This window comes from Culex pipiens, chromosome 2 (genome assembly GCF_016801865.2).
Source record: "Culex pipiens pallens isolate TS chromosome 2, TS_CPP_V2, whole genome shotgun sequence".
Lineage (NCBI taxonomy): Eukaryota > Metazoa > Arthropoda > Insecta > Diptera > Culicidae > Culex > Culex pipiens.
In genome coordinates this window covers 95,628,501-95,654,556 of record NC_068938.1, presented here as the reverse complement: position 1 = coordinate 95,654,556, position 26,056 = coordinate 95,628,501, and the positions used below count along the sequence as shown (strand labels likewise).

At 41.5% G+C, this 26,056-nt stretch overlaps 5 protein-coding genes across 8 annotated transcripts in view; 2 read left to right on the top strand and 3 right to left on the bottom strand.

Moving 5' to 3' along the window:
- The window catches only part of LOC120428086 (solute carrier organic anion transporter family member 74D), a 58,747-nt gene extending 58,392 nt beyond the window's left edge, over positions 1-355 (top strand). Inside the window, exon 6 of the mRNA XM_052706943.1 lies at positions 12-355. Within this exon, the coding sequence (XP_052562903.1) occupies positions 12-163 (152 nt within the window). The 3' untranslated portion in view covers positions 164-355. The remainder of the gene's footprint in view (positions 1-11) is intronic.
- Positions 285-10,085, bottom strand: LOC120428087 (F-box/WD repeat-containing protein 5). 4 transcript variants are annotated; one of them, XM_039593072.2, is made up of 9 exons: positions 9,905-10,085; positions 9,402-9,799; positions 8,265-8,422; positions 7,839-8,016; positions 7,356-7,772; positions 6,947-7,302; positions 6,552-6,892; positions 1,022-1,172; positions 285-948 (listed from the first exon to the last, which is right to left on the bottom strand). In XM_039593072.2, exons 2-9 carry the CDS (start codon positions 9,757-9,759, stop codon positions 847-849), a joined length of 2,061 nt encoding a protein of 686 aa, XP_039449006.1. In that variant the 5' UTR covers positions 9,760-9,799; positions 9,905-10,085; the 3' UTR covers positions 285-846. The 4 variants fall into 4 exon arrangements, with proteins under 4 accessions (XP_039449006.1, XP_039449004.1, XP_039449003.1 ...); XM_039593070.2 differs by having other exon boundaries at positions 6,552-7,302; positions 9,402-9,802; XM_039593069.2 differs by having other exon boundaries at positions 6,552-7,302.
- Positions 10,086-11,911: 1,826 nt separating this feature from the next.
- LOC120428099 (E3 ubiquitin-protein ligase PPP1R11) lies at positions 11,912-12,859 on the bottom strand. The gene is made up of 3 exons (XM_039593083.1): positions 12,854-12,859; positions 12,031-12,313; positions 11,912-11,973 (listed from the first exon to the last, which is right to left on the bottom strand). The coding sequence occupies exons 1-3, from the start codon at positions 12,857-12,859 to the stop codon at positions 11,912-11,914; spliced, it is 351 nt and encodes a 116-aa protein (XP_039449017.1).
- A 453-nt stretch (positions 12,860-13,312) lies between these two features.
- Positions 13,313-15,151, bottom strand: LOC120428098 (succinate--hydroxymethylglutarate CoA-transferase). Its single transcript, XM_039593082.2, has 2 exons — positions 14,812-15,151; positions 13,313-14,591 (listed from the first exon to the last, which is right to left on the bottom strand). The coding sequence occupies exons 1-2, from the start codon at positions 14,930-14,932 to the stop codon at positions 13,393-13,395; spliced, it is 1,320 nt and encodes a 439-aa protein (XP_039449016.1). The 5' UTR covers positions 14,933-15,151; the 3' UTR covers positions 13,313-13,392.
- A 4,348-nt stretch (positions 15,152-19,499) lies between these two features.
- On the top strand, positions 19,500-22,305 carry LOC120428093 (zinc finger CCCH domain-containing protein 11A-like). Its single transcript, XM_039593077.2, has one exon. The coding sequence runs from the start codon at positions 19,795-19,797 to the stop codon at positions 20,242-20,244; it is 450 nt and encodes a 149-aa protein (XP_039449011.1). The 5' UTR covers positions 19,500-19,794; the 3' UTR covers positions 20,245-22,305.
- The last annotated feature ends 3,751 nt before the right edge of the window (positions 22,306-26,056 follow it).

Below are 26,056 nucleotides of genomic sequence, written 5' to 3'. Positions count from 1 at the left end.
TTCCCTCGCAGGACTAACGGCGATTGGCGTGTTCTTTGACGTGCTGGTCTGGTGGTACGGACGCACGTTGGATCTGTACGGCGAGCGGGAAGCGCTGGAGCAGAAGAAGACTTCGGCGTCCAAAACGACGACGACGGCACCGCCCAAAAGTGCCTTCACGTGAACTTGGTCGCATGCAACGGGACAGGTCATCACTTAATAACTCATCTTGAACTGAAGAAAAACAAAACAAGAGCACCAAGTAGTTTCGGATGAGTGGTTTTACTAAAAGAAAAGAACGCAAGACAGTTTATGTGATTTATGTTTTTTATTTAAAACAGTAAAATAGAATAAAAATTCTAAATTTTCACAAATATTTCATCTAAATCTGTGATTTGTTAAAGCATTGAATTTTGTTACGATTGCATTGCAAGACAAGTAAACGTTTGTTTGTGTTTATGTGTGTGAATGTGTGTGTAACAATCCAAATCAGCTAAATCAGTGTGATTGTATGCCCTAGATAAAGAGAAAATGTATGTACAAAACATCTGATTTGTGATTGAACATTGATAGAGGAAAAAGGGGAAATATATATCTTTGTATTCACTATTACATTCCAAAATAGAACTACTCACATAGTTTTTTTCTGTCTAAATGTGGCAGGCGTTTTTTCATTGTTCTTCTTCACACGAGATTTCCACCCAACATTTTCCAAATTGACTTCATTTCACTTGATCGTTCCGACTTTGTTTTTTTTTTAATTTTCACTAAACGACTAGAGCTCGACCAAACGGGCACGCATAACAGATAAAAAGTATTTCAACAAATTAAGCAATATTATAAACGTGATACAATCTCGCACTTTTTTTATGACGGAGGAGCCGCTTTGGATTTCGCCTTCCGAAACTCGACCGCTTTGCCAACCGGTTGGATGCCGAGCTTCTTCGCCTGGGAAAGCGATCGCCAGATCTAGAATTTTTTGCAAAATTAGATTAGAACCAAACTTAAACCATCGAGCAGCAACGTGACGCAAGAGACTAACCTTGATTTCGTAATCATCGCTGGTGGTTACGAGCATTTCGTTGTCCCGCGGGTTGAACGCCACACTGTTGACCACGTCCCCGTGCTGGTACTTGGCCAGGCAGACACCGTAGTAGCGGTCCCAGAGGTAAGCGTGCATGTCCTCGGCACCGCTGGGGGAGAGAGAAAATTGTTTATTAAAAAAAAATATTACAGTTTGACCACCAAACTTTATAATTCATCTCAAAGTAAAAAAATGTAAATCTTTCCCAGTTGCCCTAACGGTATTATCCTTTAAGGGTATCGGGCACGGCATTTACAATGAGGATTCGATGAAAATTTTTACTCAACTAATGTTAACATGTTTAGGTGTGAATGTTAACATTCTATAGATCGCCTTTCCTAGAATATCGTGATAAGATACAGCTTGTGATGATACACTACCATCCCTTCACTAAGCAATCTAAGTCCAGTTGGGAAACGATCACCAGTTTTGTTGGTCCGAGCCGGGATTTGAACCCTGATCTTCCGCTTACGAGGCGAAAGTGTTCCCTCTAGGTTACGTCTCTCGGTTCATCTCAAAGGATGAAATATAATTTGTATTTTCCCATTTGAATTTAAGTGGAAAACTTTGAAACCCCTAACCAAGAAGCCCGCGCAAATGAGTGTCCACCGGATTCTGGACCATCGGCATTTGATGACCCCGTCCCTCTTTGTGCGGTTGCTGATCGAGTCCAGCAACCACCTAAGCGAGGCTTGGTGTTACAACGAAACAGGTTTGAAATTTTACAGCAATTGGGTCCTAAAATGAAGCTTAGATTGCTGATATTATTGTTTACAGCGATAAAGCATATTTTTCTGAGTACAATGACCATTTGTACGACCACAAAGAGTTTAAAATCGATTTTTAAATCAATTTGGAAAAATTAACCTCGCGGTCCTTCTTGACAGAAAAGTTCCTACTTGACAGCTCGTTCCAAGGGGACCATAGTTGATCCATCGAAAAAATGTTGTCTTGTAAATTTTTTTTTTGCATTAAAATGAAAAAAAGTGATCAGAAATGGTTTTAATCGTGTTTTTTACCGTTGTACATAAAAATTGGCATAGGGCTTTAGTACCCAATTAAGCTTAAGAGCGAGTCCACGAACAGGGCATACCCCTTTGTATGGGACGTCGTTTGGACCTCACCAATCTGCCTGAAATTTTCAGAGGTTGTTTGTGCATATAAAACTAGCATCTGGCCAAAATATGAGCACTCTAGGTCAACGGGAAGTGGGGCAAATCGGGACACAAAGTTTAAAGGTTCAAAAACGTCAAAAATCTCAAAAAGGCTATAACCTGGGCAAAATTCAATTTAATTTCAAAATTCAAAATGCATCTGAAAGGGCTTAAAAAATGCAACAAAATGCAGGGAGAAGCATCCCAATTGGTTTAATCTAAAGGGAGTTATTGGCATTTTAGTGAAAAAATAACATAATTTTCAAACTCAAATAAAAAAGTGTTCCATCCAGATAACAACTCGGTTCGACCTGCAGCTTGTAGGGGACATCTGGGACTACCATCCGAGACTGAGAACACTTTTGGTAAGGCAGATTAACATATTAAATAAACACTTTTACTTTTAGTGATTTTTATGGTTGTAAATTTTTGCTCGGGGGACCCCTTCGATCCCATTTTCTGGTGATAATTTTATCATATTCGTGCTCCTGAGACAATTTTACAATAGAAACATGCATAAAAATGATTATTTTCATCCATTTTAACCTTTAAAAAATGAAAGATAAAAAAAAAACTTAGATTCACATTTATTGAAAATCAAGTTCGTTTCCAAGGATACTAGATGACACCAGAAAAAAACAGCTTCTTAATTTTTTTTAACTTTCATTTTTTAAATGGTTGAAATGGATGAAAATAAACATTTTTGTGCATGTTTCTATTGTGAAATTGTCTCAGGAACACGAATATGATGAAATTATCACCGAAAATTTTGATCTTAGGGGTCCCCCGAGCAAAAATTTACAACCAAAAAATTTAGTAAAAGTAAAAATGTCTATTTAATATGTTAAACTGCCTTACCCAAAGCGTTCTCAGTCTCAGATGGTAGTCCCAGATGTCCCCTACAAGCTGCAGGTCGAACCGAGTTGATATCTGGATGGAACACTTTTTTATTTGAGTTTGAAAATTATGTTATTTTTTCACTAAAATGCCAATAACTCCCTTCAGATTTGAACAATCGGGATGCTCTACCCTGCATTTTGTTGCATTTTTTTAGCCCTTTCAGATGCATTTTGAATTTGGAAATTAAATTGAATTTTGCCCAAGTTATAGCCTTTTTGAAATTTTTGACGTTTTTGAACCTTTAAACTTTGTGTCCCGATTTGCCCCACTTCCCGTTGACCTAGAGTGCTCATATTTTGGCCAGATGCTAGTTTTATATGCACAAACAACCTCTGAAAATTTCAGGCAGATTGGTGAGGTCGATGCGAGATGGGTATGCTTTGCTCGTGGACTCGCTCTTAAATGATCTAACGTTCAAATATTTTAAGACGATCCGCTACGCTGGCGACTTGCACAACAGGACAGTGTCGAAAGAAGATGCGACAAAAGCTTTGCCAAAGTTCCAGATTCAGCTGGAAAAGTACCGAAAGATCATATAAAGGCTGCGATCCCAAGTACATCGTCTCAAGAAAAAGAAGCGAGGAACTTTTGAACACATTGCGAAGGAATAACTTGCTGGATCAACAGTAAACCACGGTATGTTTGAATATTTATTAATTTACTGAAGAGAGCTAATCGCATTTGTTTCATAATTTAGGATCTTTCTCTCAACGATGAGTTGTTCAACGAACTCCGAAATCACCGACGTGGCAAAGCTTACAGCGTGCAGCTTAGAAACTTCGCAACTTCGTTGCATTTTTGCTCCGCAAAAGCTTATAACTTTGTCTTCCTCACCCTCGTACCCTGACTCGCATCACCAAGGAATCGCTGGAAGTTCTCCGAGGAAAGGCGGCGACTAATGCTGAACAGGGAAAGGAGTTACTCGGGATTCTGTTGATGGACGAAGTCGGTATGCGACAACAGATCAAATGGGATCGACACGCGACGAAGCTGAACGGGAAAGTACAAAAGGAGTTCGCGAAGTCTTTCGGCGAAGTTAAAGCAGCAAAAGAAGCCTTGATGTTCATGGTGACTGGCGTGGAGGAACCCTTCAAGATACCTGATGGATATTTTTTGATAAATGGAATCTCAGCAGAGGCCAAGCGTGACCTAGTGAACAGCAGGTGCCTTCGTGTTTGACGGAACACAAACAAACATAACAACTGCTAACCTGCTCGGATGCCACCTTAAGATCAGCCCGAACCAGCCCATGGTAACCAAGTTCGAGCACCCTTGCGGGACACACGATGTTCATGTCCTTCTGGATATTGTACATATGCTTAAGCTCATTCGTAACACTCTACACAAGCGCAAAGTTATTCTAACTTCTGACGGAGAAGCCAAATGGGAGTTCCTCGAAAACCTAAACAATTTCCAAAAGGAAAAAGGTGTCGAACTCGGAAACAAACTTTCGGATAACCACATTCATTTCACGAAGTCCAAGATGAAAGTCATTTACGCTGTAAAAACGATAAGCAACGGTTCGACGTGTTCAACTCGATGAAAGAGGATTCTACTGGATTCAAGGAGCCTCTTACGAAGGAGAATTTTGAAAACAGAGCCGTAATGTTTAAACAAGCACAGCAATACATCCGCGACCTCAAATTTGAAGATGGCTCATCAGTGGTGACCTCGAAGAATAGAACCGGATTTTTGGGGTTCATTGTGGCGATGCGGGTCCGGTGGTTTAGTGGTTAGCGTGGTAGCCTCTAAACCCCAGTATGGCCTGGGTTCAATCCCAGGCGGACCCGGTGGCATTTTTCGAAACGAGATTTGCCTGATCACGCCTTCTATCGGATGGGGATGTAAAACGTCGGTCCATTTGCGTAAAAGAGGCTATGGGTGACTCACCACACATAACCTTCGGACACCTAGAAATGAGCAGAAACTTGCAACAGAGCCCACAAAAGACCCGGGGGTCGTTAAAGTGGATTGCTTTGCTTTGCTTTTTTGGCGATGCACACCTAGCATCGAACGTCATCCTAAAAATGTTTACGTATCGCCTCTCGCAAGATCACCTTGAAAAAAAATTCGGCACTATTCGATCTAAGTCCGGATGCAACAACAACCCAAAACCAAACAAACCTGATTTGTTCAGAAATAATAAATTTTGCATGAAATTGTCGACAGAATTTCTGGTAAATATCACTTGTAAAACTGATGAGTTGTGATAGATAAATGGTTTTTTTTTTTTTTTTTTTTTTTTTGGGAGGGTGACCTAGCCGCACATCGTTGATGTCGAAACCTCTAAACTGGGCCCTCGTCCTGCCACGTCCGTCAGTAGTCTTGTCGTACATTACAACTAGAATCAGATCTGCCAATGAATTAGTACACTTCGACCAAATAAACACTGGCGCTGTATGGATCTGACTCTAGAATAAATGCACAGTTGTGTGTTATTCATAAGTCCAAAATGTTCAATTATTCATATAAGTCCAAATTTTCATTTGCGGATAACTACCTAACTTGAATTGAATACAAGATTTAAAGCAAGCTATCCGAAAGCTACACTTATTTCAAATCCCCGAACTTTTAATTAGTAGCCAAAAATTCTAGTACGTTTCTTTTAAAACCTGTCTAGCTTCTTTTAAAAACAAAAAAAAAGTAGATTAACAGTTCATATTTTACAAGTCGCTAATTGAAAAAGAGACGACCATTTGATCGTCAGAATTCCAGTAGATCCTCGATTCGCAACAATGGTCGATACAATCATAATCCGACAACCGTTAGTTCAACAGATCAACGAACTTAGTCCGATATCATTTCACTATTGATTGATCGAGACTCTACGGAAATTTTGACAAATCATAATGGTTTTTATGCTACTTGAATGAAAATCACCGATTCTGATAGAATTACTAAATTCACTGTTACTAATTTTGTCCCTAAATAATTAAAGGCAAAGTATTAAAAGTTGATATTTATAGTTAAAATCCTAAATTCTACAAAAACTATTTTTTTAAAAACCCGCATCCTAACCTGACACCCACATTAAGATAGGGAAAAATCACATATGTAGCGGTTCATTGTACAAATGTGATATTTCCACTATCGGAGAACCTCCACTATCGGAGAACTGCGCCAAAGTGGGTTCTCGCAGCATGAAGTGGTGTCCATGTGTAAAAATGGAAGGTTCAGCAATATACTGAACACTTCGATTTTAATTCCACATCGAATCAAATCATACTCTTTGCCAAACAAGCATCAAACCTATGACACTCATTATGACAAAGCCCAGGGGAGTTGTGATAGATTAATGGTTTTGTAACAAAATATGACATCTAATACACAATAATATGAAGTAAGTGCAGTTAAGTCAGTTGTCTTACTCGGGAACTGACTTAACTGCACTGTGTTCTACATTAAAATAGAAAAACCAGCGTGCTACTACTCACCTAGCAACATAATTATCACAAACGTCCAAAAAGATGAAGAAACACTCGGTGTTGGGCGTGTACGCCTTGTGCGCCCGCAGCATCGTGCCGACCTTCTTCAGTGTCATCAAATCGATCACGTGGATGTCGATCTCCTGCGCGATCGGTGGCGGCTCCAGCGGGTTCCGTATCACGTAGTTCTTCGGCCACGGCCGGCTGTTGACGTACAGATACCGGTGGTCCGGACTCAGCCCCATCCCGATGATGTGGCCGTGCAGATCGATCAGCTTGTCAATCTTGTCGAACCGGTCCGAAACCGACTCGTAGTTGGCCCAGTTCGGCTCGACCGGGGGCGTTTCGTTCTGCAAGATATATTGGAGGCGGATTTCTTCCTGGGACATCTCGCGCATAATTACCTCCAACTCGCGCTGTCGCTCCCGTAGCGCGATCCGTTCCTTCAGCGAGGGACCGGGGTCGATTCGGCGCGGGAAGTTGACGTTGCCTATTCGCTTGAAGCCGATCTGGTGCGGGGTGTAGGTTTTGGAACCGGTCGAGAAGATCAGATACTTTGGACAGATGTTGTCCAGATCGTCAACCTCGGACATGTCGTCATCTTCTTGGTCGTCGTCGTCGTCCAGGCAGTCGTCGGATGATTCGTAGTAGCTGTCCTCGTACTCTCGCCGGAACTCGTCCAGATAGTGGATCGGACTAGCGTAGTCGTGGTTCTCCAAGGGGATGTACGGGAAATCAAGGTCGATATCTGGAATAAACACTACGCCCTGTGGATAAAATCGGGGTTAACAGGCAAAGCCGAACTGTACGAACCTCGCCCTGCGCGGTAAACGTCGTCCATCGCCTGGTCCTGGTTCATCTGGTAGTGCGACAGGGGATTGCCTATCCGCCGGTCATCCTCGTCGTCATCGATGACGGCTGTCTTGCTCGTTCCTTCCCCGGCACTTTCATCCTTCTTCGCTACCGATTCGTCGTTCAACCACGGACAGTTTGCAACCATAATCGCCCGGATCGAGCTGGCGTTCCGGTTGTAGAATTTGTACATTTGGTTGCGAATGGGCGTGTGCTCCGAATCGACCTCCTGGTTGGCTTTGTTCAGCCACAGAAACGACGTACTCACCAAATGGGCCAGCCAGTTCAAGTCCCCGGACAGCAGATGCTGATCGCTGAACCAAGAGCCAAAAATATCGTACGGACGGTTGGCCACCCGACACTTCAACCGAAAGCCGCCTGAAATAAGCCAAAAGAAGTCGGTTAGCATAAATGTTAATTCAACGCGTGAAGCGTCAAACGTACCCTGTACGGTGAAAACGGCAATCTCGCCGGAAGTGCTGTGCGGAGCACCAAAGTGGACGCCAGACACCAGCAGCAGCGTGTCGCTCTGGTTGAACTGGGAAAACTGGGTGTACTTCCAGCTCAGCTTGCGCATATCGTATGAGTCGCGGATCGTTGACGGGTAGGCCGAGTTCCAGACCTTTTGGAATGAGAGAAAATAAATATTAACATCCAATGAAAGTCGCTCTTCTATTTTTCTAAATATCTAACATAATCAAGGAGCAAGGGCCTTCATTGTTAGTGCCGATTGCACCTGCATCGATATCCGACTTGTAAAAACAAGTCACTTGTTAGGAAAATTTACACTAAAGATCATCCTAACAACAAGCATCCTGCTCGATTGCCTTACACGAACAGTGCACCTCTACATATCAAGTCAATACTTACAATGACGAATCCATCTTTGGAGCAGGTCGCAAACATTTTCCCATTATGCGAGAAGCTGACGTGTAGAACCTGGTGCGAGTGATTCGTCAGCACGTCGGTCATCACCATCGGAACGTTGTCCGTTAGGCGTTTATACTCGGCCCGCCATGATTCCGCACCTAGAACAAGAACATGTCAATATGGTGGAAACAACACCCCACGAGGAAGCTACTTTTCTACCAAGTTGCCAATCAATGGTCGTGGTCAAATATTTATAAACAATTATTACGCAAGTCGTGATGGAGCGCTATTTGGATAGTTCATTATCGTCTCACACACATGCGGAACGCGGCCCGAGAAAAATAGCAGGCCATGGTTTCAATGATTAAACCTTCCCGAGCATGTTTAGCGTGAGGGGCTGCTTGTTTCCTATCTGTCATTTGAATTTCCCTATCACGGACTTCACATACCATTACCCTAAGCCTTAGATGCTGATTGATATGCAGCCAGCTTACTAAGTGCAGTCCTGGTTCAATATCCACAGTCCAAAGATGTTGTTATCGCGACCTATCCAGGTTTTTAAGCGAAAATGGCGTTTGAATGGTGAACGTCCGAAATGTCAAAATCACGCAGTGGTACCAATAATCCGAAAAAAGTGTGCCATGGCATGACAGCCACATTTGTTTTCTAATGTTGGTGCTACTGCGCGATTTTGACATTTCGGATGTTCGCCATTCGAACGCCATCTTCGCTTAAAAACCTGGATACTTGCAATTTAACAACCTTGACACATATTTAGTTTACTTGCAATCATTTTATGTACATTTTTCAATTTGTTTACAACTGTGGAATGACTTCTACTCAAATTTGAGTTTTGTAACTCTTGGGTCAGGATCTCCCCTGCACACGGTATGTAATTGAAAACAAAAAATCGCGTCTTGCTCGATTCGCAACCATATCGGCTTTGCTTCAACGCCAACCAGCGCAGCGTTCACCACCCGATTCGATTGCATTGCAAAAACAGAGAAAAGCGGAGACGTAATAACTGCTAAAAGAGCACCAAAAGCAGCCCCCCTTTGGCTTTAATACATGAATGGCGAGTCGCAATTATGTCACACCGTCTGCCTTCAGCTCCCGTCTTTCTTCTCCTTCGCTCACCTGGTTTCAAACCGATGCTCGCCTCGACGTTAAACTCGCGCTGAAAGTACTTCCGCCAGATGTACTCATCCCGGGACAGCTTGTTCCACCGCTTGCAGGTCTGGCCGGCGCGCATAATGTCCCGCGGTTCCAACGCCAGAAAGATCTTCCCGAACACGGGCTCCGGAATGAAGACCCACGGCGAGTTCTCGCAGTACTCGACGTCCTCGTCCTCGTCGGCACTGCTGCAGCCGCTGCCGACGCTACCCGCCCGAACTTCCGGACTGCCGACCTCGGTTCGAGCCATCTTGGACGGATACGGCGGAACGGCACCCGATGACGATGACGGAGACGAATTTGTGGATGCTTCCGCGGACATCTTGGGCAGCAGCGCGATTTCGCAATCGATCGAACTTTCACTACTGAGGAGAGCACCCGTGGGGTCACGGAACAGGAAAAAACGGGAATTAGGGCGAGTTGCAAAACAATTGCCTACACGAAAGGAAAATTTTGTATTTATTTACCTGCTTGAAATTTGTTTTTTTCCCCACAAAGTGAGAGATTTTTCCTCGCAACACACACACACACTCACACGTTTTTGTGTCGTTTGCGCTGCGAACTGACTCACTCCGAGGGAGAAAAGTGAATGTAAATAATAATAAAAGCGCACTCCCCAGCCTGCCCAGCGACGACGAGTGTGAAGCAATAACAACAAAAGCTCGCACAAGCCGTCCGCTGTTCAGAGAGGAGAAGGAGAGAGATCGAATCAGCTGACAGCTGATTTTGCTTCGAAACCGATCGATGACGTCATAGAGGGGTGTTTGGGTGCAAGTTGTATGCAGTGGATTTGTTGTATACAATGATTGTTATGTTATTGTTATGCTTTTCTGCCGCAAAATCTGCCTATTTTTTTTATTGTTAGCAAATGGGACCCAAGTAACCATCCATCACTATAACACTATATTCACAGCTGCGAGTAAAAGCATGAAAAGTTTTGCATCAGCACTAACAGCTACTTTAGTGCTGAATAATGACCGACTTTGGACTTTACTCGCCTGATTAAGTGCTATACCCACTTTTGTTGTTCCGCCGATGCCTCGCACCTAGAGATCCTAAATAGGGAGACTGGACGAAGTGAATTTGACGTACCCAAACAGACGCGAGTTTGACGTATCCAAACGAGCATTTGCCTTTACGCCCAGCAAAACTTATCAGTGTTGCCAAGCTCAAAACATACGTTGCCAGATCGATTTAGCAAGCTTAGACCAGTCTCCCTATTTAGGGTCTCTACTCGCACCGGCTGGCCGTAAGGGGTTTGTTCAAATATTACGTCTAGCGATTTTCCTGATTTCAGACCGCATGATATGTCCAGATATGTTTCGGTATGTTTTTACATTGTTGTTTATACTTTTTGTAGCAAAACATGTCGAAAAAGGTCAAGGCTGAGCCGTCCCCGGAGGAGCTCTTCGAAATAATTATGAACCAGTAGCGAGATCAATCTTTTCGTGAGGATTGTACCGACCAAAAAACGGTGCTGAAAAACATGCTGGACGCGTTGTCTGCACTTTCCATAAGAGTCGAATATAAAATCCGAATACCTTCGGAATTGCGCGTGAAGGTCGACACTATTGGTCACAAGGTGAACCAAATCGAAAGCTATGTGTCCAGCCGGGAATCCGGCAGTGCCAGAGGGCCCTCAACGACTCCCTCTTTGAAGCGCACTTTCAAGAAGGTCAAGTCACTCAAGGAGTTGGAGAGGCTTGAAGAGAAATGTCACGATCCGGAGTACCTACTCGAGTACTCATGACATACAATTATACTAGTAACTTAAAATTGAATGCTGTGTTTGGGAAACGCTAGTTCTATTGAAAAATTGAAAGCAACAAAAATATCTGGTAACTGTTAATATTGTTATACAATCTAGGTATTTTAAGTTTACATCTGTGTTTGGGAAGTGCTTTGCTAAGGAAAATAGAATACTTCGAACTGGTTTGAATGTGCACATTTTGCCTAGCTTTTATGGTTAAACAACAGTTGTTGCGAAAAGGCAAGTGTCGCACCCCTCGGAAACTGCTGCTGACTTTTTTGTGCTCCGTTCAATTGTTTGTATTCAAGATCGGTGCCCGTGCTAACGCTCAGTGAAGAACAGAAGTAAATAACAGTTTGGGACGAGCGGTAGTGCGGACACCGAAGTTGTAAGTTTCTGTCTATTGTGAAATATGTGTTATTAATTGTTGTAATAAATTTACAGCTTTGTAGCAATCGATAAATTGAGTGTTTTAATTTGTCACGCTCACAATTCCAACGACATGTGACATTTTTAAACTGATACATTTGTGATACTATCTTGATCGGAAAATGAAACTTCCACCGTTTAACACTACAATCATTTGGATCATTTATTGTATATAATGTTTTTTGCAGCATGAGTGACCGCTTGTTGTTAATGTAGTTTCAAGATTGAAGGTACTTAAAATAATCACTACTCTTAATTTTAGGTTTCTTCCAATTCCACCAGAAAAACCTCGCGTTCAAGCCACATTTGAATCACTATCCCTTGGATCGCCCGGTTTATTACCATCCGATGGTGGATCTAATGAAAAGAATGAATATGTATCAAGGCATAACTAATAAACAACGACCAACTCACCATCGCCACTCCCGGACGGTCCACCACCTTCCGCTCCGCCGTCCGCCGCATCCTCCGCCGGTGGCTGCGGTTTGTTCTTCTTCTTGAGCTCCACGTGGCCGTAGCAGTGCTCGCACTCGTCCTCGCTCTCCGACGAGCTTTCGCCGAATTCCCGTGGCTTCACGTACACGCAGCAGCATTTGGACTTTTTCTTGTTCATGTGCTCGTTGTCGACGGTGCCGTTCGTCCACTGGACCTTCTTGTCCGAGCGGGGCTTCTGGAGGCGCAACCGGAGCACGGGGGGCTGGAAAGGAGGGGATGAAACGTGTGTGAATTTCTGATTTTTAAATATAACAGTCCCTGAAAATTGCATACTTCAATGCCCTAAAACAGCGATTCTCAACGGGGGTACCGGGCCTACTTGATTTACATGGTAGGGGGTGCCAGCCTAGAAGAAGGTTGAGAATCGCTGCCCTAAAACATCAGTAGGCTAAATAGCTCGAAGACTGTCGTCGAAAACAAGAGAGTTAGATAGAAATTCAGGACAACAGAAATCTGCGAAAACCTCGAGCCGTCGCTAACGAATGCCTGGAAAAAGCTATGAAGCAGTTTGTGTACATTGTTGGTGATCGGTAGGGTAGAAGCAAGAAGCCCATGTGTTTCAAGAACGTTAAATTTCGGGCCGTAATTCTTAAAAGTGATAGCAAAACATGGATGAAATTCGTGGTTTTCGAAAGATAGTTGAATAATCTAAAGAGGTAGTTTGTAGAGTATTAGATCATAGTAACCCGCGACCAAAAGTTGAGCTATCGTTGGTTACCTTTCTTGTTTAGTTTCAATTAACGGGCATTCTTGTTCAAAACCTCAAACCAACCAGTTGTGTTTTTACCTCTGCTAAAAGGTTACGGGCCTTAGCAAGAAGTTGAACAATTTGAATATTAGAAGAAGCCAAGAGTTTGATTTTGACTGGTCGATAGCGTATTCCGTAAAAGTCAATTTCAGAAGGGGATGACATGTGCTGAATTCGACAGCGCACTCTTTAGGGCTTATCCATAAACCAGGGAATAGCTGCAAACAAGACCAGAGAAGTAATGCAGAATGCTGGCCAATTTTATGCTTTCTAGGGACATGAACTTTCCGTCGGTGTTAGGGAAGCGCTCACTGTTTCATTAGTTTAACCAGTATAACTATGTTACCAACATTGGAAGTTCATTGAAAATTACTGTATAAATTTCAAATCGAATTGCTAATTTTAGATATCTTAACCGATGGATTTCTCAGAAAATTCAAAATGTCGCTGCTCTAAAATCGTCATACAATTTCATTGCTTCAAAATATAAATGCTTTATCTCGGAATATGAACAACACAACATAAAATATCAATCACTGAATGGCTTCCGTTTTACGCAGCCCGACGATCTTATCGTCACTGTATTGCAGCAAATCTCGCAAGACCTGCTCGGTGTGCTGGCCGAGCAGAGGCGGCGCCGTCCGGGCCCGGTTTGCGGCTTCACTGTAAACGACGGGTGGTCCCACGACCTTGACCTCGCCCGCCGTTGGATGATCCAAGCTTTTGACCAGCTCGATGGCGCGAATGTGCGGATCCTGGAACACTTCGGCCATGCTGTTGATGGGTCCCACGGGGAAGGGTGCGTCGGCGAAGATGGTCATCCATTCGGGGGAGGATTTTTGGGCGATGATGGGGGCGAGGATTGTGATCAATTCTTGACGGTGGGCGACACGGGTTTGGTTCGTGCGGAAGCGTTCGTCGTTGGCTACTTCTGGGATTTGGAGGTAGGTACAGAGCGCTTCAAACTGGGCGTTGCTGCCGCAGCCGATGGTGATGTGGCCGTTACTGGTTGGGAAGGCCTCGTACGGAACGATGCTTTCGTGGGCGGTTCCCCAGCGTTTGGCTTCTTTGTTGGCGTTGAGATAGTTGCTGGCCACGTTGATAAGACAGGCGACCTGGGTTGAGAGCAGGTTGACGTCGATCTTTTGGCCACGGTTTGTGCGATGACGTTGGAGGAGTGCGGCCAGGATGGCACCATGTGCGTACAGTCCGGTAGCGATGTCAGTGATGGCCACGCCGACTTTTGCAGGGGGGCCGTCTTCACTCCCAGTGATGTGCAGCAATCCACCGATGGAGGCAGCTATTACGTCGTAGCCAGGTTTTGATTTGTATGGCCCAACTGGCCCGTACCCGGTTATGGAACAGTAAATTAGCGACGGTGCAATTTTGGCCAGATCTTCGTAACCAAGTCCCATCTGGTCCAGCTTACCAGGAATGTAATTTTCCACCAGCACGTCGCACTTACGCGCCAGATCATAAATAACTTCTCGACCTTTCTTCAAGTCTACACAAACACTCTTCTTGTTTCGATTCGAGGCCATGAAATAAACGGAATCTTCCGAGTCCTTCAAGAAGGGAGGGCCCCACTTGCGCGACTCATCGCCGTGAAACGGGCGCTCAATCTTGTACACTTCCGCGCCAAGGTCAGCCAACACCATGGTACAGTACGGTCCAGCCACAATCCGTGTCAGATCCAGAACCTTCACCCCTTCCAGCGGAAAATTTCCACGGCCTTGATGAAGTGACCTTGAAAAAAGTGGCCACTGCTGGCGCTTTACGCGACGGAACGCACATCTACAGCTACGGAACATGTCACCTGATATCTCTCTCGAACCCCAACTGATAACACACTATCCAAAAACCCTCAATTTAAGCCAATTTACAGAGTTGCAACACCTTCCCTCGCTCAACCAGACTAACTAAGCCAACAACCTCCCATACACTAACTTAACCAGTGTTACTAACCTGACTGCTGCTACTGTCGCCACCGCTGCTGCTGGCGGGAATCTGTTCCGTGATGGTTCTGCTACCGGACGGGACTGGGGCGGCCATTTCCGTGTGTTCCGCTGCCATCAAACCGTCCGCCAAAACGAATTAAAGTGTGTTTGTTCTATTTTTGCGCACCCACTGCGGCTAAATTTACGCGCGACACAATAAAACACGACAAACGGGAGCTCGAGCGAAAGAGGGTGGTGGAACGAAACGTAAACACTCACACTGCTGCTGAAGTCGCGCGATTTGTGGGGGTGGGGGTGGTTTGCGCGAGATTTGTTGTTGCTGGAAAAGTAAACAAAAACTTCATCACGCGGTGACGGGAAAACGATAAGTTTTTGGAGGCGCGCGCGACATCAGCGATCTGCGTTACCGACGGTTAGTTGAGCGCGAGGAGTTCAAGGAAAACGTTTGGCGAGTGAATTTGATGGCTGAAAATTTAGGAATTTGTTCGAAAAAAGCCCGTCGCGTTTGAAATCTCCATCAAATCGCGTCGTTGAACCGCTGGAACAAAAGTTTTGTTTGTTTTTGTAACTTGTGCACGAGACTTAAAACATAAAATGTGGAAGGTAGAAAAGGAAATGAAGTGAAAAGTGCGCCTAGACTTCATCCTGGGTGACCTGGTGAACTAAGGTAGGATTGTGAAGACTTCCATCATTGTCATGATTTTTCGTTCAAAGATATAAATTTTGCGTCACTTTCAATATTTTGACAAAATTCTTTCAACAAATTGTTAAGAATAGTGCCCTACACATGCTGATTCCTTTTGGTAACGATTATCCCATTCCTTGTATAGTTATGGAAATCGTGATTAATCAATTATTGCCAACTAGGATGTCAATGATTGTACCACCAAATTTTGTAAATTTTGGAACTCAATTGACTTGGATCAAAAATTCCTTCAGTGTCTTCAAGAAGGCAACAACCGGCACGTGGTGATTCCTTTTGGTGCTGAAATTCGTTAAATTGAATTTAATACAGAATATTTTATACACTGAAAGAAAGTTTTAAGAACATTTGCTAAAAATGCTGCTTATTAAATTAACTGTGGCTGTTTTGTAAAAATAAACGCAAATATGGTAAAATGTACCATACTTCCCTAAAATGGCATGGTAGCAATTACGAAATCATTATCATTCTCTCCATATTGGAGGGTTAAAATTACCATACCGCTCTCGACATAGTAAAACTGACTGCGTTTATCAGTCAATCCAAGCACGGAATGTTTTTAGCAAAAATACGTCGGTGCGTGTTCTCAATTTAACCCTACAATATGGTAGCAACTACTACGGTTGGGTTTTCAGTGTAGTGATGATCAATTTTCCTCGAAAATGATCAACGGCTTCACCTTAACAGGGATTAACCAGACTTATTTTTTTGACGTTGAATTACGTCGTATTCGACGGTACTGGTAGCGCGATAATGCGTTAAATTGTCACTTTGATTTTATCACATATCAAAATGTCACGATTTTTGCATCGTCCCGTTCAACATTAATATTCCGTTCAACATTAATATTCTATTAATTTCTCCTTCGGCATAAAAAAGCTTTACAGTCATACCACATATTCGGAAGACCTACAAACTCGGAACACTTTTGTGATAATTTGTCAATAGCATGCCAAATACAGCCATTCTGGCGACCCTACTATTTTTAAGGATCTTTATTTTGACATTGTCTTGCTAATTCAGTAGTAAAAGTAGCACTTTTTAAACAAAAAACTGCATTTCAAGACTATTTTATCCAGAGCAGCAAAACACTGCCTCCAAATTGCCTGTTTCATAATTGTTGGATGTTATTGTGCCTCTCACAATTGGGTACTAAAGCCCTATGTCAATTTTTATGTACAACGGTAAAAAACACGATTAAAAACCATTTCTGATCACTTTTTTTCATTTTAATGCAAAAATTTTTTTTTGACAAGACAACATTTTTTCGATGGATCAACTATGGTCCCCTTGGAACGAGCTGTCAAGTAGGAGCTTTTCTGTCAAGAAGGATCGCTTTTTAAACTCCATTTTCAACTCTTTGTGATCGTACAAAGGGTCATTGTATTCAGAAAAATAAGCTTTATCGCTGTAAACAATAATATCAGCAATCTAATCAGAACCCAATTGTGGAACACCTGAATTAAACTGATATTTCGTCGCCGTCATGCTAACATGTCGTACGTGCATTTTGGGCCAAATTGAGTAAAGAACGCCATTTTGTGCAGCTGACAATGCCTCACCTTTTGACCTTAACAGATCCCCAAAATTCGATTTCAATCCTGAGATATTCAATAAAAACCAAAAAACTCCGTGCGTTGTTGTCGCTCCTCATATGAAAGAAGTTTCAATCTTGTCGTGCTATCTTGTCACTCCCTGAACATTGATGTAAGTGCGACAACTAGAGGGATTTCAGGTCAGAACGCGTTTGACGCACGTACAAGTTAGACTACCGTAAACATTTGTAATTATAACTCAGGACTTCAGCAACCAAATTCGACCAAACTTCGGGATAATGCACATAATGGTAAGCGAAACAAAACGTGTTTGTTATTGTTTACATTGCGTGCACTCGTTTTTGTTTATTCAAGGTCAAACATTAAAACGACAAGATAGCACGACGACGTCGATTTTCACTCAACAAGTTATCAGAGTTATCTAAGCTTGAGTTTCATTGGTTTCAGTTTGTGAAGTAATTATTTTGTAAAAAATATTTACTCCTGTGAATTACAAGGGTCAATGTTTTGCCTTCCTCACCTCAATGAGGAAAGGCTATAAAATCACTCGAAAAATGAACTTCTTTATTCGACCTCGTAGACCCACCTTCACGTATACCTATCGACTCAGAATCAAATTCTGAACAATTGTCTGTGCGTGTGTATGTCTGTAAGTTCGTGCACCGGAAAATATGCACTCGATTATCTCCGGACTGGCTGAACCAATTTAGACCCTAGTCCCACAAGACCCTAGTTAATATTATGAAGTTTAGAAAAGTACTTCAAAAGTCATGCTAAAAAAACGGCTTTAGTTAAACTTCGGAAGATTGTAAAAAGGGTGGTTTTTGTAAGAAAACCCGTCATGCTATATATTGTTAGAAAGGTAGGAACAGATGTACATCTAGGCCCTAACTTGTGTGTAAATGCTGTTGCACTAAACAAATGCGTTGCATACAATCTTGCATCAAAGAAATTAGAGCGTGCAGGATACGCTTGGCGGCGCCACCATCGCGGCTTAAAATACTTAACTTAACAATGAAAAAGGGTCAATAATTTTGAAAGAAAATAAATGTTAACCTCGTTTAAATATAAAATTCACTTCTGTATAATTCCAGTTGACTAAAAATAATGCAAAAATGCATTAACATTAACAAAAACATAACAGAAAATTCATTCAAAAATGATTTTTCAAGCGACAACTAAAAATAGTCCCTTCACACATGTTATGTCCGATTTCGTTTTATTTACCTTCTTTGGAGCGAAAAATTGCAACCCTCTTATGAAGGACAGTCAGACAATTGGGCTGATGTCGTTCGTACGGAATGTTTTATGCAGTGATTAGATGGTCCAACGTTCTGCTACTGTAGGCCATCATGATTTTGGAAGTGGCGCTATCTAGGCGGATGGTGCACACCCTAGCTCTTTTCAACGTATTTTGGTTTGAATTTTTACACAGGTTTTTCAGTGCTGTTTGTTCAATGATATACATCTGTTCTCTGTGTTTGAAAGACCTTTCCAACGCGTTCAAAAGATTGAAGATCAGACAACCCAATCAAATGTTATGAGCACTTAAGTGTTATTCATACACTTTTTTGAGGCCGGATCTCAAATATTTTGATGAAAAAGTTGTCCTGATCTATCATCGTTGGATAGGTAATTAAAAGACCTTTCCAACAAGCCCAAAAGATTGAAGATCTGACAACCCTATCAATAGTTATAAGGACTTTAGTGTTTTTAATAAAGTTTTTTTGAGGTTGGATCTCAGATATTTTGATAAAAATATGCGAGGAAGGCACCAACCACCTAAAGGTGGATTAAGTAACGTTTTTCTTTAAAAGATCGATGTTCAATCTCCGAAATGTCCTTGAAATTACACCCTAACGCTATAGAGTTATCTACGTGCGCATGTATTGCGTGTTTGTACACGAAGGGTTTTTAGGTTAAAATTTGTACCCGCCAGCAAAAACAAATGGTTAGCTAGTGTGCGTGAGATCGAGCTTAGATAGCTCTATTCTCTCGAGAATTGGCGATCACACTTGGACTTCCATTCAAAGCTGCTGCTATTCAAGACGATGAGACAATGATCAAGCCGGCGATGTCCTATCCAGATTTTTAAGCGAAGATGGCGTTAAGAATGAATGGTGCACGCCAGAAAAATCAAAATCACGCAGTGGTACCAACACTACAAAAAAGTGTGCCATGGCATGACAGCATAGGATAGTTCATTAAATGGAATTAATTTATCCATTTATCAACGACCGTGAACTCCAGATAACGGTCAATTTGAAGTGGACCTGCTACAGAACGATAAGATTCTCCCCGCGGACACTCGGAAGCGTTTGCGTGATGCGTTGCCATTCTGCTGCAAGGTTCAGGTTCCGCCGCTGCATCTGCTGCATACGAAACTGACATTATATAGATATCGCGTTGACAGTGGAATATATAAAGGAGAAAGTGGCACATTCTCTGACAGGGATCCATTTTATATAGAGTGGACGGGCAAAGTAATTTGTGTTATTGTATTACCACTTAAATTTCGAGAAAATTTCGATATTCGAGTGAATTTGGCGTAACGCGTGACCGCACGTTCCGTTCCTTGGCCGCCGGGTATTCCGCCGTCGTACGTCGTCGCAACCGTCGATTCCTGCCGCCACCGCAGCAAAGTCAGCAAAAATTGCTCTCCGACCGAGAACGAGACGACGACTTCCGCGGAAGACACCTGTGCAGAAGCAACCATTTATGGACTTGCCAAGAAATTTGCATGACTGCTACTTCTTCTACTACTCGACATGTAAGAAGGGTTCAAACTGCGAGTACCGCCATGAACCGGCGGCACTCGGCCACGAGGAGACCTGCAAGATGTGGCAGGAGGGCAAGTGCTACAACCGGACTTGCACGATGCGCCACATGAAGATCGAGAAGCCCCGTTCGGCAACGCCTTGCTTCTGGGAAGACCAACCGGGAGGTTGCCGCAAGCCGCACTGTGTGTTCCAGCACAAGGTTCCGAAGCCGAGCGGTGGTCAACCGTCGCCACATCCGGCCACCACGAGCAACATGATTCCGCAGGTACCGCAGGCGGCTTCAGGTGCCACGGCTACGACCGCCGCTACGACCCATCTGCTGCATACGACCTCCCCGGCCGTCGTCCTGGACTACAACTACGCGGCCCTGCTGCCACGCATCATCTAAAAGGACTGCCGCCACCAAAGCCGCCGCCGTCGCTGGTAATCCGGTTGATCCTGGCACCAACATGTAAAACCAACAGGATCATCGTCGTTGCATACAGTGCGGCGCTGATGGCTTCTTCTCGCTCGCACCTCCGCGGCACCATCTTGCAGAGACGACAACGACCTGTGGTGGAGTGAGCGAGAACGAACGACCGAATCGAATCGAACGAGAACGGAGAGTGAAAGGAAGAGCTGGCTGGTGGTGAGCAGACTAACACGATCCCGTTGCGTCAGCAGTTATAATTTCTTTAAAGCTACCTACCTACTAACTCTACCACCACCTTTACGGCTTGCAGTTTTGCATCGTTTCTTTGAGTTGTTGTTTTTTCCTACTTTTTTTTGGGTTTTATTGTATTTATTTCGCATTTGAGTTCAATCCAAATCACAGCGCTGATTGACTCAGTTACTTATTTCTCCCCCTTTGAAAAGCTCTCATCCTTTTTTCTACGATGGATCCTTTTTGGATTCTCGTTTTGCAATCAAAATCAACCTCTTATTTAAATTGCGCCTCTACTGAATTAATTATTTAGCAATTAGTTTGTTTTTGAAACACACACATGATTATAAATCAGTAATGAAAATGTATCTACAAAACACGTATATTGTTATGAAACTTATGCATTATTATCCTTATTTATAGTCTGCAACAATATATTATTGGAAAAAGGTTTTTGTTTTTCTTTCGTTCCCTGATTTTGCACTTTAAAACAAAATTTCATTCATATTAACCTTATTAGCTCTAGTGTAGATCAATGCTAAACTAGTAAAAATAACCAACATCATGCTAACGAAATGAAAAAAAAAAAATGTTCTCAAATAGAAGTTTAAAAAGTCGCACTACTCAAACGCTTAGAAACAAAATTGTGGCAACCATCAAAGCGCGGCGGCACGTTTCTCAGATTTGCACTTGTTGCGAAATTTTCTGTTTGTTTGTTGGTTTGTCAGACGGGCTAGCAAGCCCTACAATCCAAAACAACAGCAGGCAAAGCATTCGGTTTTACAAAGTGGTGGTTCCTTAACACACAAAAAAAAATAAATGAAAATAAAATAAACCAAAAACACTCATCCTCTGGACAGCAATAAGACTAAAAATGCACAACCAACAAAACCAAAACCGCGAACACACGAGAACATGCGACGTCATCTCCAACAACAATAGTGTCTCTCCTAAATTAAACAAAAAAAAAGAAAATAGAAGCAAAGAATGTCCGTGCTGCGACGAAAGTGCATTCGTGAACACTATAACCCGTAACCGTATTCTATATATGAAATTATAGCAAGAATTAAAAAGTAATAAATGTAATACACACCAGTCATCTGGCCGTTCTGAAGCTTTCCGATATAGTATAATAATTTTCGTCATATTCTGCATCGTAACAAAAGCAAAAATCAGCAACAAAGAAGGATGAGTAGAGTTAACTAATAATGTATGCAACAGTGGGCGAAGTAATGATTCTTTGTGAAATTGTACGTTATCTCTTCTTAAAGTAGCTTTGGGTGAGTTTCCCCTTCTAAAAAAAGTGTAGCTATTTATTACGTTGAACACTGATTGAAGAAAAAAAGAAAATATTAATACACATACATACACACACACTTTAGGAAAGATTACGAGCCTCGGAGTTGGTTGCAGTTTGGCTCGGAAAGCGAATATTTTCATGCAAAACCCAGTTAAACACATTGACCGAAACAAAAAACACACTCACACATTCTGCTGAAATGTACGCAACTATTGAGTAAAAGAGTGTATGATATTTCTAAACAATTGCTCTACACAGATTTAACAACAACAAAAAAAACATGGAGCCACAATAACCACACAACAAAAACAACAAAAAAAAACATGTTAGCTAAACGAAATGAAATCATTAAACAAATTCAGCAAACAACCGGAATGGGCAAAACTAGGGAATTTGCTACACAAAATTAAAAATAAATACCACAACTATAACTGCAAAACAAAAAAAAAAACAAGTTTGGAAGTGTAAGTCTAAAATTATCAATAAAGCAACAGAAAACAACACGACGATGGGACCTTCATTTGTTAAGCTTCGAATTTCTTAAGGACTTTATTTAAACTTATCAAATCTTCCATTATACCATTCCATAAATCGAACATGAATGTTCATTTCAAATGAAACAACATTTATATCTATACTTAACAATCAAATTAAGAAAGTAAGATTTTGTGTAAATTTTGTTCAGAGATTTTTTTTAAATCTTTTATTTTTCTTTTGAAGTTCCAGTGTTATTCCGTTTGAAAAGCTTAAAAAACAATATTATAAAACATTATAAAGCATTTTTACGATCAAAAAGCTCGATGAATAATCTTTAGAATTTAGACAAATAATTTCAACAAGACATTTAAATAACCGTCATCAGGGGTGACATTGGGTCATACAAAAATGTTAAAATTTGAAATATTTAAATGATGTTTTGAGGGTGTCGAGACCATTGTTCCCTAGTTTAGACCTATATCTTTTTTATATTTCCCGATGATTACAAGGGAAATTCACGTTTTTTTTGCAGGTTAAAGATTCGTTCCTATGCAGGGATGGAATAATCGCAAACAAATCTACTTTCTTCACACGCAAAAGAGAGAGAAGGTGAATCACGCAAAAGAAAATCGCTCCCGAACTACTAAAAGAAAATCAATCTGTTGACGATTTTGTGTGAATTTCCTTGTTAGCACCACTAAAGGAGCTATTACACTACGGCACTTTTTGACAGTTTGCCTGCTTTGTTTGTTTGCCTGGATTTGTTTGTACAAACGTCAGCCTGCATACATTTTGCCTTGTTTGTGAGTTTGCCGCAAACAAGTTTGCGAGTTTGGCAAACACGAAAAGTGCAAGTTTGTTTGTTTGTTTGTAGTAGTGAAATGGCTCCTTAAGGCAGTAGATGGTGTCTTTCACTTTTGGGGCAATGAAATAGTAAATTAAAATGAAAAATCAATCACGATGTCTAAAATGCTTCTACAAACAACACAAAGAAAACCATTTTTTGATTGATACATTCTGAGCATGTTTTTCTAAAACAAACATGGCCGCCAAATGGCCGATCGGGAATGATACCATCCAGAGCCTTAAAATTATGTATTTCTCTTTGTTTACACACATTGCCCATCCACAAAAAGTGACAGGTTATTTTTCAATGTGTGACGTTACACTTACATGTTTAGTAGCGAAAAAGATGTTTCACCGAATAATCAAGATGATGTTTTTTTTAGCTTCCTTTTACCGATCTTTCGTGCGCGAGAGAGGAGATCCATGTTCCCTTCGGATTTTTTTCTCTTGACGAACGTTTAAAAATTTTCTTTCGATGATGATTCTTCAATCGCTGTTCCTATGTTTTTACATTCAGTTCGCGGATTTTGCAGCTTTCTACGGTTTATTTTGAAAAAAAAAAAATGCCATGGAAACCATCAAGCTTTTTAATACTTGATTTCAGAAGAAAACGCTTTTTAAACCTGTAATTGAACGTCTGCAAGAGACGAGTCAACATAAGGGTGACAATTAAAAAAAATGACCTCAGAGATACCCCCTGATTCGATTCCTTAGGCAAAAATAAGTAACTGCAGCAACATGTGAAAAATTTGAGCGAAATCAGTTAAGGTTTAAGGGTCATACAAAAACGTCTTTTTTAAATCGTTTTGCGATCGTCGACGAAGTTGTTGGTCATAAAATTTTACATAAGAATCCTGCACTTGACAACGTTCCGACATTTCTTACGGTGGAATTTTGATATTTTTGCTTTTTCCCATACATGTTTGCATTTTTTCCATACAACTTCAACGATCAATAGCAACCCTTAAACATAAACCGAATTGGCTCAATATTGGCACAGTTACTTATTTTTATCTAAACAATCGAGCCAAAATCTCTTAAGATTTTCCAGAATTTTCAATTTTTCTAGTCGACATTTGGTGCCCGACGAAAAAGTATAATGTTCCCCTATATAATGAAATGAAAACACTCATCATAAGTAGGGGAACATTATATATTACCATCGTGCCTCTAATGTTGCCATACCAGCACTTTGACGTTCAATTACAGCTCCTATAAAGCGTTTTCATCAGAATTTGATTGATAAATAGCATAATAGGAAGTGAGTTAACAGGTTTCTACTAAAAGTTTTACAAAATAAGTTATTTAAATAGTGAAAATCAGTTAATTGGATGGAGTTAGGAGCGAGTGCTTAACCTGCCAAACTTATGAGGATTTCCCATATTAAGAGAAAAGATTAAAAAAAAGTCTTAATGATACTTTTTTCTGTCTCTCAATTCTGTCGCAATTCATGGCATAAATGAAAACAAAAAGTCAAGTCTAAAACAGGGATAATTTTAAAAACAACACAAAATTACGCCCTTTTGAAATGTTAGTCTTGATTTAAAAATTTTGAAAATATTGTTTTCGAAAAGATCGGAAAATTTCACGAATGTTTCATATTTAAACATTGAAAATCGGACCATTAGTTGCTGAGATATCGACATTGGAAAATAATGGGTTGTTTGGGTGAGACTTAGTAAACATCAATTTTCCTGTTTTTAAATCTTTGCATGGCAATATCTCAGCAACTAAGGCTCGTATCAACAAAGTTCCAAAAAGCATACTATAGATAATTTTTTCAGCTCTTTAAAAATATTTTGTTCAAAAGTGGGCAAACATGGGCACTGAATTAAAAAAAAAATAATAACTGCGACTATTTTCAAAAAAGTTACCTGAAATGGCTATAACTTGAAAACGGTGCACTTTATCAATATTTAAGTAATGTACTTTTTGATTGCAAATTTAATTTTACATTGGAAAATGAAGTTGAAAAATGTTTCCGACCAATATTTCGATTTCTTGAAAAAATCAGTATTTATTCGAAAATTCATAACACGGTCAAAGATTTTTTGCCTATTCTGAAAATTTCTGAAAAGTTGGCATTTGATGTCCTCTAAAATATATCAGTAGTCACATGTAGTCCTGTAAACTTATGCTTCTCTTCCTCGGTGGTCCCTTGGAAATCGACAATCAGAGAGTCGACTGTAGCAAACCATCCACATTAACGACCCCCGGGTCTTTTGTGGTCTCTATTGCAAGTTTCTGCTCGAACCTAGGAGTCCGAAGGCTTGAATGGGGAGAGCACCCAAACCTCTTTCTACTCCAAGGAACCTTCCACCCCAGTGTTTGAACTGACGACCTTTGGATTGCGAGTCCAACCGCCGCCAGCGATTCCACCGGAGCAGGCTTGGTTTGGTGTGTTGTTTGTACTTATGGCATGGAGACGACTCCTACACCTGGAATGACTTAACGGCCTAACAACCAAGGCCGGGACCGACATTTTACTTCCTCATCCGATGGAAGGTTGGAGCAGATGGGAATCGAACCCAGAAACATCCGCTTACAAAGCGGACAGCGTAACCATTTGGCCACGCACTGCCAGTCGACTGTAGCATTATATGTGAAAAATCGTCGCTAACAGTTCAATCATCGGTTCAAATAGAGCCAAGCAAAAAAAAAAACGATCAGATTGAAAATAACATTTCCAGTCACGACGTTCTAGTAGGGTTCTTGCAGAGATGTATATTCTTACAGCATTCTAGCAGAATTATTAAACCGTTCTAGCAAAATTGTATCAAAACCAGCTCTGCTGAAATATTTCGTGACTGGGTTCCAGTTTTTATAAAACGAGTGTCCAACCCCTTGCAGTCTACATTACCGACATCGTCCTTTTCCAAAAGTGATCGTTTTGATCGTGCCTCTTCAATCAGCTGTCACCCGCCAGCTGTCATT